Source organism: Lissotriton helveticus, chromosome 1_1, assembly GCF_964261635.1.
Source record: "Lissotriton helveticus chromosome 1_1, aLisHel1.1, whole genome shotgun sequence".
Lineage (NCBI taxonomy): Eukaryota > Metazoa > Chordata > Amphibia > Caudata > Salamandridae > Lissotriton > Lissotriton helveticus.
Window position 1 is genome coordinate 1,377,515,379 of NC_136057.1, and position 14,292 is coordinate 1,377,529,670.

General features: G+C 45.7%; 1 protein-coding gene across 1 annotated transcript in view; it reads right to left on the bottom strand.

The window, feature by feature from the left end:
* Window positions 1-14,292, bottom strand: part of IL2RB (interleukin 2 receptor subunit beta) — a 479,733-nt gene that overhangs the window by 304,596 nt on the left and 160,845 nt on the right. The window contains exons 3-4 of the mRNA XM_078683907.1: window positions 9,317-9,431; window positions 7,622-7,703 (exon numbers count right to left, since the gene is read on the bottom strand). Coding sequence (XP_078540033.1) covers window positions 7,622-7,703; window positions 9,317-9,431 — 197 coding nt within the window. The remainder of the gene's footprint in view (window positions 1-7,621; window positions 7,704-9,316; window positions 9,432-14,292) is intronic.

The window sequence follows — 14,292 nt, forward strand, 5'->3', positions numbered from 1 at the left end:
AATCCAAGGGAAACATTTCTAGAGCCTGAGAGCGGAGCCCCTGGAACCTCGTCGTGACTTATAGTAGTCCTACTTGCCCCTGTGTCAATCAGAAACTTTCTGTCTTTCCCTAATACTTGACTATGAACATAGGGACCTTCTTGATCTACAGGAATCTCGATGAGAGGCAAGCCTACCTCCCTCTCTAGGCTGTTTCATGAATACGCTTGATACTCTGGATACTCTGACTGTGCATACTGGTACATTTGCTGTGTAACATGCTGCGCTGCAGCAATAGGCTGCGGTGCTGGAACTGTCTGTTGTGCATTCTGTGGCTGAGAAGTCTGTGAAACTTGTTCTTGTCTAGGCGGACGTGGTCTTTCTTTAGTTTTACCAGTGGCTATATTATGTTTCAGAACTGCACACTCGTTTATAAAATGACCTGGCTGTTTACAATAATTGCATGTCCCTTTAACGGGAGCTGCAGGATGACTGGCTTGATGCGGACCCCTCTTCTGACTGTCTTGAGGAACAGATTGTGCAACTAGTACTTTCATTTTCGTGTCTTTCATACGTCTTCTCTCGTGTTCTTGCTCTTCTCTGATTCTATTCTGGTGATACTGGAGCATCTGTAACATCTGGGACGGAGTACTAGCTTGCCATGTACTTTCGACTTTCAAAACTCTATTTTTAACTTGTGGACTTGAATTCTCGACTAATTTAGTAACAAAAAGATGAGGGTATGACTCGCTACTAGTCTTCAAACCACTGTTTATGATAAAACATTTCTCAAATCTGGAATAAAAATCACTAGTGTCTTCGTCTTGTTTCTGTTTACAGGCTGAGATTGCATCCCAGTCTTCCTTTTTAGTGGCTAATAATCTAGGCAAAACTTGTATTAACAGTTCTGGTAATTCTTTACATTTATCTCCAAGACCGGTACCTGGTACTCGTATCTTATCTTCAGCTTCTAGAGCTGTCCAATCAATCTTTTTCTCTCCCACCTCCCAATCTTTTTCCTTGAGTTTTTCATATATGCCCGCAGGCAACAGGACTTTTAACATTTTAATAATATCTGGATACGTGTATTCTCCCATACGGAGCATGTCCTTTAATTCACGGTGGAACCCTGCTGGATCTTTGTCGTGACAGGGAATTAATTTCTTCATCTCTAAGAGTTCCATCTTGGTAACTGGGGTGTAAACAAATACTCGTTGCATTTCACCATCTGGTGTCCTAACTGGGTGTACTTCTTGTAACAGATGCTGTCTGTCTATGTAAAACGGTTTACTTTCCGGGGGTGAGACATGAACAAAATGCGGGTTCAGAAACGTTCTATATTTGTGGCGCTGTTCTAGAATGACACTAATTAAATCGGTACCTAAACCTTTCCATCTATACTGGAGTAACTCGTTCAGGATATCATGTAACGGACCTGGATCAGAATGTTGACCCTCATACAGTGTAATGAGGTGCTGGATCATATACATACCCACCAGTCGCTGCTCGGCTGGGGGCAGTTTCAGAAACATTTGTGCCACTATTTCGTCTGGAAAAGTGGTAGAATCAGTAATCCATCGGACTGCTGATCGGGCTAGTTCTTGTTCATGCATAGTACTTAACTCACTATAACCGATTCGTGATTTCAGAATTTGATCGGTAGCTTGAAATACTTGTTCTAGAGAGCCTTGTTCCGGTGCTGGAAGATGAAAGACTTTCTTGTGTTCTAGGCGTAAATGTCGGTCTGAAAATCTGGATTTACCTACATACGCTATTCTGGCGGTATTCTCGTCCTCTACCTCTTCAGTAGAAGAGTCGTTTTCTTTCTCGCTTCCTAGAGCTTCTTTGCGTTGTTCGTGTAACCTTATTATTTCTTTACGAATTTTCTTGTACATACTCTCTATACTATTGAGTGTCTTGTGCTTACCCTCGGCTATATTATCACTCCACCTTGTCAGAACTTTCATTTCGGTCAGATCTTTAGTCGGGGAATCTTGTTCCCGTATTAAACAATTGATCAGAAACTTTAATAACATGAACTGGATCTCAGATTTCCTGAGAGACATGACTTCAGCAATACTTTCTGGATCTTGTCCTGTACGGATGAAACGATACATTCTGTCTAGATCTTCTTTCATATTCGGTAGGGTGACCAAATACTCGGACACCTGTCTTATACGCACGGAATATATAACCATACTATCCTCGCCTGGGACTGGATCATAACAGCATTCAGTAAGAAGTCGCCTGATTTCTGCAATGGACTTATATTTAGGCGTACGCTGTAACGCACGTTCATGTAACTCGACTGCTCCTAAACGTCTACTTGGCGGCGGGGTACCAGGAGGACCTCCTCCCGCGGCCCCTGAACTGGAATCGTCGACTGATACTCTTCGTGCTGGCAGAGTGACTGATGTGGCGGGAATTTGTACTACGGGCTGGACCGGGGGTACCGTAACAGGTCCTGCTACAGGTGCCCCGGTGGCTGGAGGACCATGGATTACATTATTTACAGGAGCTGGCGGAACAGGATTTGCATATTCTGGGACTGTGTCGTCCAAATAGGACGAGAGAAAAATATCAGCTGCGGTCGGTTTGTGACGTAGCTTGGTCGGAACTAAAGGTGGCGGAAAATTACTGGATGCCTCCGGGGTTGCTTTTGGCAAGCCCTCGGCAAGAAGAGGATACATACCCTTAATGAGGGCATTTCTCTGTCTGACTGACTGTTCGGTTTTAACTCGTTCACCTATTTCGATTAGTTGCCTTTCTTGGGCTCTTTCTAAGGATTCTCTACTTAATTCTGACTTTCTGATTTCTTTTTCTGTTCTTTTATGAGATTCTTTGCGCCATAACTCGATGGCATCTTTCTGTGACTGTCTGGCTTTCTTTTTCCATAATACTTCTTCTACTCGCATGATGCACTCGGCATCCCATGTACCCGATACGGGCCATCTGTACTTTTCTTCTAACAGTTTGGTGTACTCCACCCATAAATCTAGATATAATATGGCACTTATGCCATGCTTTTGATACATAAAATGACCTGGACTGTCCCTAGGCGGGACAGGAACTGCTTCTTCTAACAGACCTTTTCTAGTTTTTAACTGACGTAGTTTGGAAAACAAAGGCATGACTGGGCTGGAGCCTAAACACAATACAATACACAATGAACACGATAATTACACCACTTTCATACCACGACATTGAAATACATAAATGACATTTAAAATAACAGTTCTGACAAAATACTACCTGGAATACTGAAAACAGAATACATGAATTTCTCGAGAACAGAACAGACTAGAACAGAAACTAGATGCACTGCTAAAACAGTACGAAACTTACCGGTCTCATAAAGAGACACGTCAGGACCCGCATCCACCTAAGTGGACACTTCGTGTTGGATCTGTGTACCCAAACCCACGGACCAGAGACAATGCAATTGACCCTGTCTAGATACTACCCCAGCAACGGTACTCACCGGGCAGCAAGAACGGAAGGCCTCGGACTAGACTGGACTGCTACGACGCCGGACGGACGAACTTCGGACTTCTGTTACGGGTGGGCCTCCGGATACCTCGGACCTTGGACTCTCGGCTTGGGCTCTGGTCGGGACTCGCCGCGTTCCTCCACCGCCTCGTCTGGATGCTGGACCGCAACCTCCGTCTCCTCCGTGGGCCTGAGGGATACTTGAAGCAGAAATATCTGCACGTGCACGGTATGGTTCCGTCACGGCTGCAGAGGATCAGGGGGCTTGCGTGGCTTCACCGGCGCGTGGGGAAAGGGCAAGTCCCTATTCGAGCGCCATTATGTGGTAAATAAATAAATAATACCTCTATTTTTGACTAGATATAACAATAACAGATAGCTCAATAAATAAGAGTCAAGATTCGAGGTAGTAGGAGTTTGCAGGTTTAATAAAGGACAGGAACAGGACAACCTGCATGGGCAAGATCTGGGATGGCTAGCAACTTTTAATAACAGTGCACAAGCATATATAGTTAAACAAAATACATGATGTTCAATACAATAGGCGTAGCAGTGGGCAGGGCCTGTAGCAGTCGCGAAAGATAAGGTAGAAAGTGGGTGTAACAAGAGGCGTGAACAGGGCGTATACATAGACATGTGATGTAAACGTAACAGAATATGTCATGAATGGGGCGGAAACATGGAGGGGGCTACCTAAGGAGCCGGGACCTCTAACCTAGTGGTGCGCGCAAACTGACAATGACGTGTTACTAGGGAGAAGCTGGGGGCTATGACTTCTGCGCTAGAAGGAGAGACTGAAGTCTGGAGAGTCAGAGCGACATGTACCTAAAGCCTATCTAGTATCTGGTGTTTAGAGAACATTTTGATAGAATCCAAAAGTTATCAGGGTAAAGGCTAACAGACTCTAAGACTGGTGCATGCATTATTCTACATGTAGTGCGTGTTGAGGAATATTAAATGACCATTAATACAGTATTTCTCTTACATGGAGACGTAAAGGCTAGACCATGACGGAGACTATTGATGCGATTCAGTAGCTTAGGAATGCAGAGAAGGAGAGCTGGACTGATAACTGGAATCATAACATACTCTTGGCAGACTGGCAGGCAGAGCCAGGCCGAGCCGGGCACTGTGAGGCAGGAAGTAAGTGAAGGGTCAGGGATACAGGTGGAGGCTGTATCGCTCCTCGGAGAGGGTTCAGGAGACAGGAGCTGAATCTGAGTCCGGGCCCTTTTGAGGCCTGGAAACGGGGACTTTACAATGAAATAACGTGCACACTGTGAAACGTGGCAACGTAGCTTTACATAGGCCTGATATTCGTTGTATTCACGAGAACTGGAAACTGGCATACTAGAGATGGACACAACTGTAATTGCGTCTTTAATCGATCATGGGGAATACATATGCATATTAATCATGCACATACAACATAGGATGGGGGACACGTAGGGACACAGAACATGGCAAAATTTACTTTTCCACATACTTGTGATAAGATCCTGGGAGACAGTTCATCTGGTGTTCAGTGGGACCCACTTGAAAATCTTGCATAGCATTTGCAGGATGTGGAAGTGTGATGAGGAGATGGCGTTAATCTGTCTGCTCATAGAAAAGTTGGTGCTCAGGATGATTCTGAAGTGCTTGGCATGGTCCGCATGGGTGGGGGGCCAAGGTTGGAGGGCCACCAAGAGGCCTCCCAGGGGGAGTAGCTGTTGCCGAAGATTAGGACTTTGGTTTTGTCTGTGTTTGGTTGGAGGCAGTTGTTTTGCAACCAAACAGCGACGTTTCTCATGCAGTTGGAGAAGTTTGCTTTGTCGGTGCTGGTTGAGTTTGTAAGGGAAAGGATGAGCTATGTGTTGTCGGCGTAAGATACTCTGTTGATGCCGTGGGTTGTGGCGATGTCCGCTTCATTAAAGAGCGTTGGGCTGAGCATCGACCTTTGAGAACCTCTGCAGATGAGTGTCTTGGGATTTGACATGTAGGGGTCGGGAGAATAACACATTGAGTTCTGTCCAGGGGGAAGGAGGATATACACTTGAAGGCCAGTCTGCAGATACCCAAGTGCTGAAGCTTTCTGAAGGACTTGTAGGAGACCATATTGAAAGCTGTGGAGAGGTTGAGGATACTTCTGATGTAATCGGTGGCCACAATGAGGGCTGTCTCTGTGCTGTGGTTGGTGCAAAAAGGCAGATTGAGAGCTGTCTAGGAGTTGATGTATTTCTAGGTGATCTGCGAGTTGAGTATTGATAGCCTTCTCAATGACTATAGTTGGAAAAAGCAGCAGTGAGATGGGTCTTTGAAGTTTCTGAGGGTGTTGGGGTCCGCTTTTGGTTTCTTCAATAGCGCATTGACTTCTGCATTTTTCCAGCAAGATGGGAAGATGGTGGTGGTTCTGGAGGTGATGCTAGCGGTGTGCGTGGGGGAGATAATGGTTCTTCCAAGGTTATATGTGACGTGGGGGCATGGGTTTTAGAACGTCCCATAGTGGATGGTATTCATCAGAGTGGTGGTTTCTCTGTTCGAGAGGGGCTTCCAGTGCTTAGTTGCTCCTTCGTGATGAAGAAGATGTCCAGGGGTTTGGGGTAGTTTGTATCAGTATGTTGTGGGCCGAACATGTTGTAGATCTTGGGAATCTTCTGTTCGAAGACATTTAAGAGGTCAATGCAGATGCATGATATGGGCTGATGTTGTTGACAGCTGTGGGACTGGTTAGGAGTTCTTTGCCATTTTACGAGCTGGCTTAGAGTCTGAGAGGTAGGGCCTTTTTCTTTGCATCTTGTACTTGTTGGTGGTAGCGGTTGAGGGAGGTGTGGTATCTGGATTTTGAGGTGGTGTTTCTGTCGAGTTTCTATTTTCTCTCAAGCGGTTTGCAGTGGTGCTTAGATTCCCTAAAACTGTTTGTGCACCAGCTGGGTCATTTGTTGTTTTTGTAGGTCTTGTTTCTGGTGGTAGTGGTGTGGTTGGCACAGTTTTTATTGAAGAGCTTGGTGTCGACATCGAGGTTCATGGTGTCGTTGGGTAGGTGTTCCTGAAGGATCTTGGTCCAGTTTTCTTCTGATATTCAGGCCCAGTGTCTAGATGGTGCTTCAGTTTTTTCTGGTAGGGTGACTTGGTGGGTGGGTGGCTAGGGGATGTGTGGCAGCAGCCTGTTTGCCAGTGAGTGTTGTTGAGGTCGCGGAAGATGGCGAGGAAGTACTGGCGGCGTTGGTTGGCTCCGTTGGCAGTTGTGGTTCTGGTGTTGCTTTGGATGGTCATGGGGCCAGGGTTCCTGATGCTGTGTGGGGTGCAGGTACGGATGGGCGCAGACAGGCTTGCCTTTTGCGCGCCAGTGGCACACCCCCTGCGTGCATCCACTGCAAGGTCGGGCTGCGGCCTGCATCAAATAGGTCCTGGAGTGAACAGGGCTTTTATTGGCGGAAAGAATGGTGAGCGGGGAAACCCGGGTAGCGGCGGTGTCACTTGGTCAAAAGGCAGCAATTGGATCAGGGTGGGACGAGCAGGAACTGGCAACCACTGGCAAATGGCAAGCTAGGTGTCCAGGTGCCTACTGATATGGTCGTGCTGCGGCCTGCATTAAATAGATCCTGGGGTGGGCATGGTTTCTGTTGGCGGGAAAACTGTGGGTAAAAAAACCCAGGCAGCAACAACAAGGTCCCCACCGTCCAGTTGAAAATCTCTAGATACAGGACATCTCCAGACTGTGAGCACTTTCATCAGAACCTCTCTAGATTGCAAAACACTCACACTAGACATATACAGATTAGAAGTTTGTGAGGACATTGAAAAGACTGGCAACCACTTTGGTTTTCTATCTTCTGACTGTGAACACCTTCTACTGTATATTGTTTAAAAATAAATGACTCATGCAGGACATACATTGTCTGGGAACCATTCCCGCTGGACATATACAAGCTAGAAATCATTTAAAAAGACTCTATAGGCTGAGAACCATTCCATCATAATATTTCTAAACTGGCAATCACTTATGTACTGCACCATTCAACCAATTCTTACAGAGCATTTCCAGGTTGGAAACCACTCCTACAGAACCCCTAGTATCTGGGAACCATTTCCACACGGTAACTCCAGATTAAGAGCACAGTTCTATTTTTATGGTTTTGGCTGTCCTGCACCTGTCAGTGTCAACACCCACCATTCTCTTCTCCCCAAAGTAGAGTTTGCATGCCATGGAGTTGGCTCCACTCCTGGTCAGGTTACACTTTCCGTAGATGGAACTGCAAAAAAGATGAGAGGAGAATAATGTCAGGTGCATTGTGTCACATTGTGCATTTTCTAGCCACAGCATTGAGAGTGGAGAGGCTTGCTCTCTGTGGAAAGATTGTGGGTGTAGCCCCTAGAAGGAAAAGAACTAGAACTGGATGTATTTATCTACAGGAATGAGCTATTGGAACACTTCAAGGGGAGGGAGAATTGAAATTGTATTTCGACCCCCACTTGCACTGGACTCTACTTAAGCCCCCTGTAACAATAACTGGTATTGAATTTTTTGTACATCTCACTGAATCTGGGTGTTGTTCGTAGATGTGGAAAACCCAAATCAAATTTGTAAAGATTTTGGACAAGCTTCATTGAAGACTAGAAATTATTTGACTGCCTTCTGTAGTGGACTCTGTGTACAAACCTTAAACAAGAAACTGGACCTGGAATTCTCCATGCCTTGGAAAGGACTCTGAATTCAGGGCTAGGGAAGAGAACATGGGAATTAGGTATATGCACCTAAGACTGGGTGTAGAGCCTGGAAGAAAGGTGGATTTTAATGCCCCTCGGATGACTGTATACTACTGGAAGGATGATTAGAATAGCAACTAGCAGGATGAAAAGGGGCTTTAAATACTTTCATGTGCCTCCTTAAATAATCTCTCACTTCACTCCCTTAAGTACGAGCCATACATGACATTGGGTTTTCTGTAACCCTGGATGTAGTTCGCGTAGTAGCGCTACTCGTAGCTATGCGAAGTGCACTTTGCACTACGCATAGCTATGCGAACTGCGTAGTGCACTGTGAAAAATGCTGTTCGCACTGATTGCACAGTGCCGGATGCTTGCCCGCACTGTGCAGTCAGTGCAATCCGCACTGTGCAAGCGGTCGCTTTTCTGCCGCTCGAGTAGATTTGTACTTGGACAGCATATTTTTCAGCGCGGACTGGTAGTTTCTCATCGCGAGCAGTCGTGAACATACGCGACCACTCGGAATGAGAAACCTGACCTTCCCGCATTGAGAATCTCGCCGGGAGGTTTATTTTCCACTCTCGCGATAGGCAAGTTGATGTTGCTGAGTACGAGGAAAAAGTCTCGCTCGGATGTCATTTTGCTCGCTCGCGGTCGCCAACTTGACGTTGAGGACCGCGAGCAAGCAAAAAGTGACTGCTACACTACGCTACGCGTGTTTGCACTGTGCTACGTGCATTTCGCGTAGTGCGAAGTAGCGCAAACTTCGCAAACTACGCAAGCGAAGCGTAGTACTTCGCCCAAGGTTAGTTTTCTGTGTCTTCTGAAATTGATTCTGTGTGCAGTGCTCTGAAGGCTAAAAAATGAAAATGGTATTACATTTTATTATATTTTATGCTTATTGGAATTGTATTTTGGTATAGCAGGGAGGGAAATTTATATTGTGTCTTGCCTGGCAACAGCTTTAAAAAGAATCTCTGAGATGTAGTCAGTTGACAGAAAAGGGTGATTTTCTCAGTTGGAAAGAAGGATTGTAGACCTCTGGCTCCTTCTCCTTCAGTGTACAGCTCATATAATGATTGTACTGTCGGAATTAATACACTCATGATAGATACTATTCTCTGAGATGTAACGAATGAAAATATGAAAAATAGCTTACTATTTTAGTACTTCGGCTTCTATCAAGCAAGTGGCATCTGTAAAATTCTTGTCATGGATCCAGGTGCAGGAAAGTGTTGAAAAAGTGTCATAATAGCAGTTTAGTCCCAGAGTCCCTGCAGAGGGTGACAGAATAATTTGACAGGTGAGTGGGTGAGACAACGAGGGGCGAGGAAATCTCCCACCTTAAGAGAAACTAGAGGAATATGCATAATACAAAATTACAAAATAGAGATAGGAATCACACAACCAGGTAAGATAAGAAGGAGCTACTTAACAAAAAATAGGGCTCCACCCCAAATAGGAAAATTGGCAGAGAAATGTTTAAGCAGCAAATAAGATCTAAGATCATGCTTAGAAGCAAGTTGATAAAAAAACTCCCAACAATTAAAGAAAGCAAGAAATGCTCCCTCTTTCATGAGAAAGTGAGACAAACATACTGACTAGGAGTAAAGATACAGATCTAGAAATCTAGCAATGAGGAAAAACAATGTAATGAAACAGAAGACAAGAGATGAAAGATTCTCCCCAAAAGGAAAGAAAGTAACATTAGTGCCAATAAAAAACACAAAGTAAACCACCAAAATGAAAAAATGTGAATGACTTCCTCTTCGAAAAGGACAGTTGAGAAAATACTGCCAATAAGTAAGACAGTACAGTAGTGTATACTGTTTTATATGAGTTTGTATGTTGTAATGTTTTAGCTTGTTTTTGTTGTTGTTGTAAGTGTTTTATTAATAACGTAGAGTGCAGTACACAACAGTAAACAGTGGAGCCCTTACTGTGTAACCTACATGTGTATTAATGTAACATGATACACGTTTGGCATTTTATAGTAAGATGCATGTACATTAAATTGTCAGGATATACATTAGGCATTATAGTAACAGGCACTTTTTGCAGGTTGCAGAGAAGAATGTGGGATGGAGCAAGCGGCCTCCTACTGTGCCAGAAGAAACGGGATTGAGGAGGGGCAAGAGGGAGGATAGGAGAGTGAAAAGGGATAAGGAGAACAACAATCCAACAACGTGAGATCTCTACAGTCCATAATATACAAAGTATAGCGTTCTAAAGCCGTTCGTGTTCATATCATATGCATAGCGATGAACAGTGCAGGTGCGCATCATTACTGATTGAGGGCAAGTGTGGGGACCCATTAGTCAGCAAGCGTGCCACGGGAGGGATTCAGAGGGATGTTAGGGTCTCTGGTGGTGGTGTGGGTGATCAGGTGGTCTTGTGTGGGGGGGTGTGTTCCGGAGGGGGGAGGGGCCTTGTTGAATGGTGCTAGGAGTAAGTAACAGTGGGTATGAGGAAAAGAGTGGACATGGTCACCATGGTGTCGTCCGTCAGCACGGCATGAGTGAGTGCGTTTGTTGTTTAGTGTGTTCAAAGTGGGATGTTTTAGCTTGTCTTAATTGTAAAAACTATGCTGAACATGTGTTGCTGCTAAATATTTTAGACACTGCCTGAAAGGCAGGCTGAATTTCCTTCATTTAGGCTGGATGAACTTTACGTGGTCATTTGCACATTTGTACTTTAGTGGGAGTGTGAGTTGGGTGGGAGTGTGGGACTGCTTTTACTATCGGGCATATTTTGCTGGTCTTTTCGCCACATCCTCTCTTTGCTGATGCCAATTTTGGCTGGGTCACCAGCATTGGAAGGTAGCATTCTAGTTGTACTCATGCTGCCTTACTAGCGGCAAATCAAGTATTTAAAGAAGGCTGATGGCAAGCCAAAGGTGCACCAAAGGCAAGCCTGTCTGCACTCTTCCGTACGTGGATGGCACCAGGGGGCAGGAATGCTGCCCCTCTGAAGAGAGACTTGCTCTCTTACCCCTTATCTGCACTACTCAAGCTGAGGCAAGTTTTCCATAAACATTGGCTGCATGCCTGGTGTCCATGAGAAAATACCTCTAGGTGTGAACAGTGTGGCTTTGTGCCTATCATGAGATCCTTTCCTGGCCCTCCACCAGCGGCCTTGTACGCTACCCAGAACACTTACTGCCCTATGCTGAAAATGAGCGCTATCAATTGCCGCTCATTAGTGCACCACCACCCTGAAATTTGATCTCATTCAACTCACCTGAAGCTATATTTCTTACCGAAACCTGGCTCAGTTCTACCGCAGAACTCTCTTCTACCACTTCCCCCAGGCTATAGCATCAAAAGATGTAAAAGACTTATTAGCAGCAGGGACGGCATAACTATCGTCTATGAATCTATGTTAGCTTGTAACCTGGATCCTGCCCTATTCAAGACTCTGGAAGTGCCATCTTCAAGTTATCAGTGAATAAAAACTTTATCAAGTCTTCTAATCTATTGGCCTCCTGGCGCTATCAAAGCCTTCAGTACAGCCCTGGTCAACCGGGTGACCTCTTTGGCCCTTAAATCATCTATCTTTAGTATTTTAGGAGTTCCTAACCTTCCCTTTGACCAGCCCAATGAGATCTGGCCTGCACATTTCTGGATAACTTTGCAATGCTTCAGCTGGGTTAATTAGTAAGAGGCCACATATACAGCTGGTCATCTTTTAGACACAGTTTTTTCTAACCTTCCTAACTCAGAGGTTGCACCTCCTTGGCTTCTGACTCTGTCAGACCATTGTATGATTCCAATGTCTTATCTTTGTTTAAAAATATTGATACCACAACCATCAACGTCACTATGAAGAGGCTCTGGCATAAATTAAATTCAGCAGAATTCAGCAGCTATATATCTTGCAATACCCCTTTGTTAGATGCTAATATGGACCACGCTGAATCCAAAGTAAAAGCGTGGCTCACGTCTGCCCTTGACATGTTTCTATCTCCTTGTCAAGTTCGGACCAGAAGTAAGCCTTCTGCCCCTGCTTTAACGGGAAGGTGATGACAGAACAAACACTGCAAAGTGTTTGAGTGAGCATGGAGAAAATCCTGTGGTGTAGTGGAAAAAACCAACTTACCTGAGCGCTATTAAAGCATACCATAAATCAATAAGGAAAACATGAACGGAATTCTTTTCTAACAAGAGCTTAAACAGTATAACCCCCGCACTCTGCCCCACTCCCACATGTATGCCGTATCTCGCCATACTGTACTCCTTATCACGCCAAGAAAAGCCAACTTACACGTTTTGTCTTGTGGTGGTCATTTTTTGGCCGCAGTTTTTTGGGAATATGTTATAGGTTATGTTATAGGATTTCTAGAGCGCACAGCTGCCCCAGCAACGGGGCGTCCCGGCACTGACAGAACTGAGACAAAAGTTTCCAGAGAAAACTGAGCGAGTGTCAGGTCAATTTCTATACAGATAAAAACAAAAAGGTTTTGATAGCTTTCCGGAAAGCAAGCAAATCATCCAAGGCACGAATGCATAATGGTAGAGAGTTCCACAGCCTGGCAGCTTGGTACCGGAATGAGGATCCTCCGGTCCTAGAACGGTTCAACGTGGCACAAACGCCAGATGCTGTCCATGGGAGCGCAGCTGTCGATGAGGCACGTAGGGATTCAGAAGACCACCAAGGAGTGTTGGGCTATTGGCCTTTAAGATTTTGAACGCCAAGCATAGCGCTTTAAACTGGATCTGTTTGTCGATTCGAAGCCAGTGTAATTCTTGAATGGTAACCCCACAGAGCAGTGGCGAGGGAGGCCCACCAGTGCTCTCGCGGCAGAGTTCTGGACTCGCTGAAGACGCCGTATCTCCGCTTTGTTGGCTCCTAGGAGCAGTGAACTGGCATAGTCCAAGCGGAATAATATTGTGGACTGCATGATGAGCTGACGCACTGCCGGGTCGAAATATTTCAGGAGAGGTTTTAAACCTCTTATAAGCCCCACGCAGGTAGCCGCAACTCTCTTGGTGTGGGTCTGGAAGCTAAGAGTGGACTCCATCCAGACCCCAAGATTTTTGACCACTGTTTTAGGCGGTGGCGTAGGACCAAGGGATGCTGGCCACCAGTGCTCATTCCAAAGGGTAGCCTTCTTACCCACCAACAAAACCTCGGTCTTGCCTGCGTTGAGCTGAAGACAGTTATCTGTCATCCACTGTGCCACTGCTGTCAGCCCCTCTCTGAATCTGTTGGCTGCTACCGATAGTCCCTCCGCTAAGGTGATAACCAACTGGGTAACGTCTGCATAGGACACCATCGTAAGATCCCATCTTTTAGCAACCGCAGCCAGAGGTTGTACATACAGTTTAAACAGAGAGGGGCTCAAAGGTGAGCCCTGGGGGACCCCCTGTCTGATGGAATGGGATTTTGACAAGAACGGAGGAGCCGACACCCGAAAGGATCCTTCAGTTAGAAAGGACCTGAACCACCTTAGCGCCGTCCCGGTCACCCCTGCTGCCTCCAGACGGTACAGAAGGATGGAATGTGATACCGTGTCAAAGGCAGCGCTGATATCCAACAGGATCAGCGCTGCACTTTGACCAGCATCCAAAACCGTCCGCAGATGTTCTGTGGTGGCAAGCAGGGCGGTTTCTGTGCTGTGGCCCGGCCGAAAACCGTTCTGGGATGGGTCCAAGATGTTATGGGAGCTCAAGAATTGAGATAGAGTGTGGTTAACATGGGCTTCGGCGATCTTAGCTACCCAAGGGAGAAGGGAGATGGGTCTAAAATGTTCAGGTTTTAAAGGGTCTAGCGTGGCCTTCTTAATAATAGGAGACACCCAAGCCTCTTTCCAAGCTACTGGGACCATAGCCCTCGTGAAGGATAGGTTCAGTATTTGGCAAATCGGCTGCTGAAACAGCGTCAGAGATTCAACAAAGTGGAGTGGCCTCATAGGGTCAGCTGGAGAGACAGATTTTATTTTACCACTCAATCTCGTCAGATCCTTCGCAGAGATCGCCGGAATATCAGATAACATAGGGCAGTACTCATCTCTCCACGTTGTGGGGATGAACTCAGGGTCTACCCGTGGAAAGGATTGGTAGATTTTGTGGACTTTTTCCACAAAATAGGTCGCAAGTTCTTCACAATGTTGTGCAGATGCGACTCTAGGCGGAG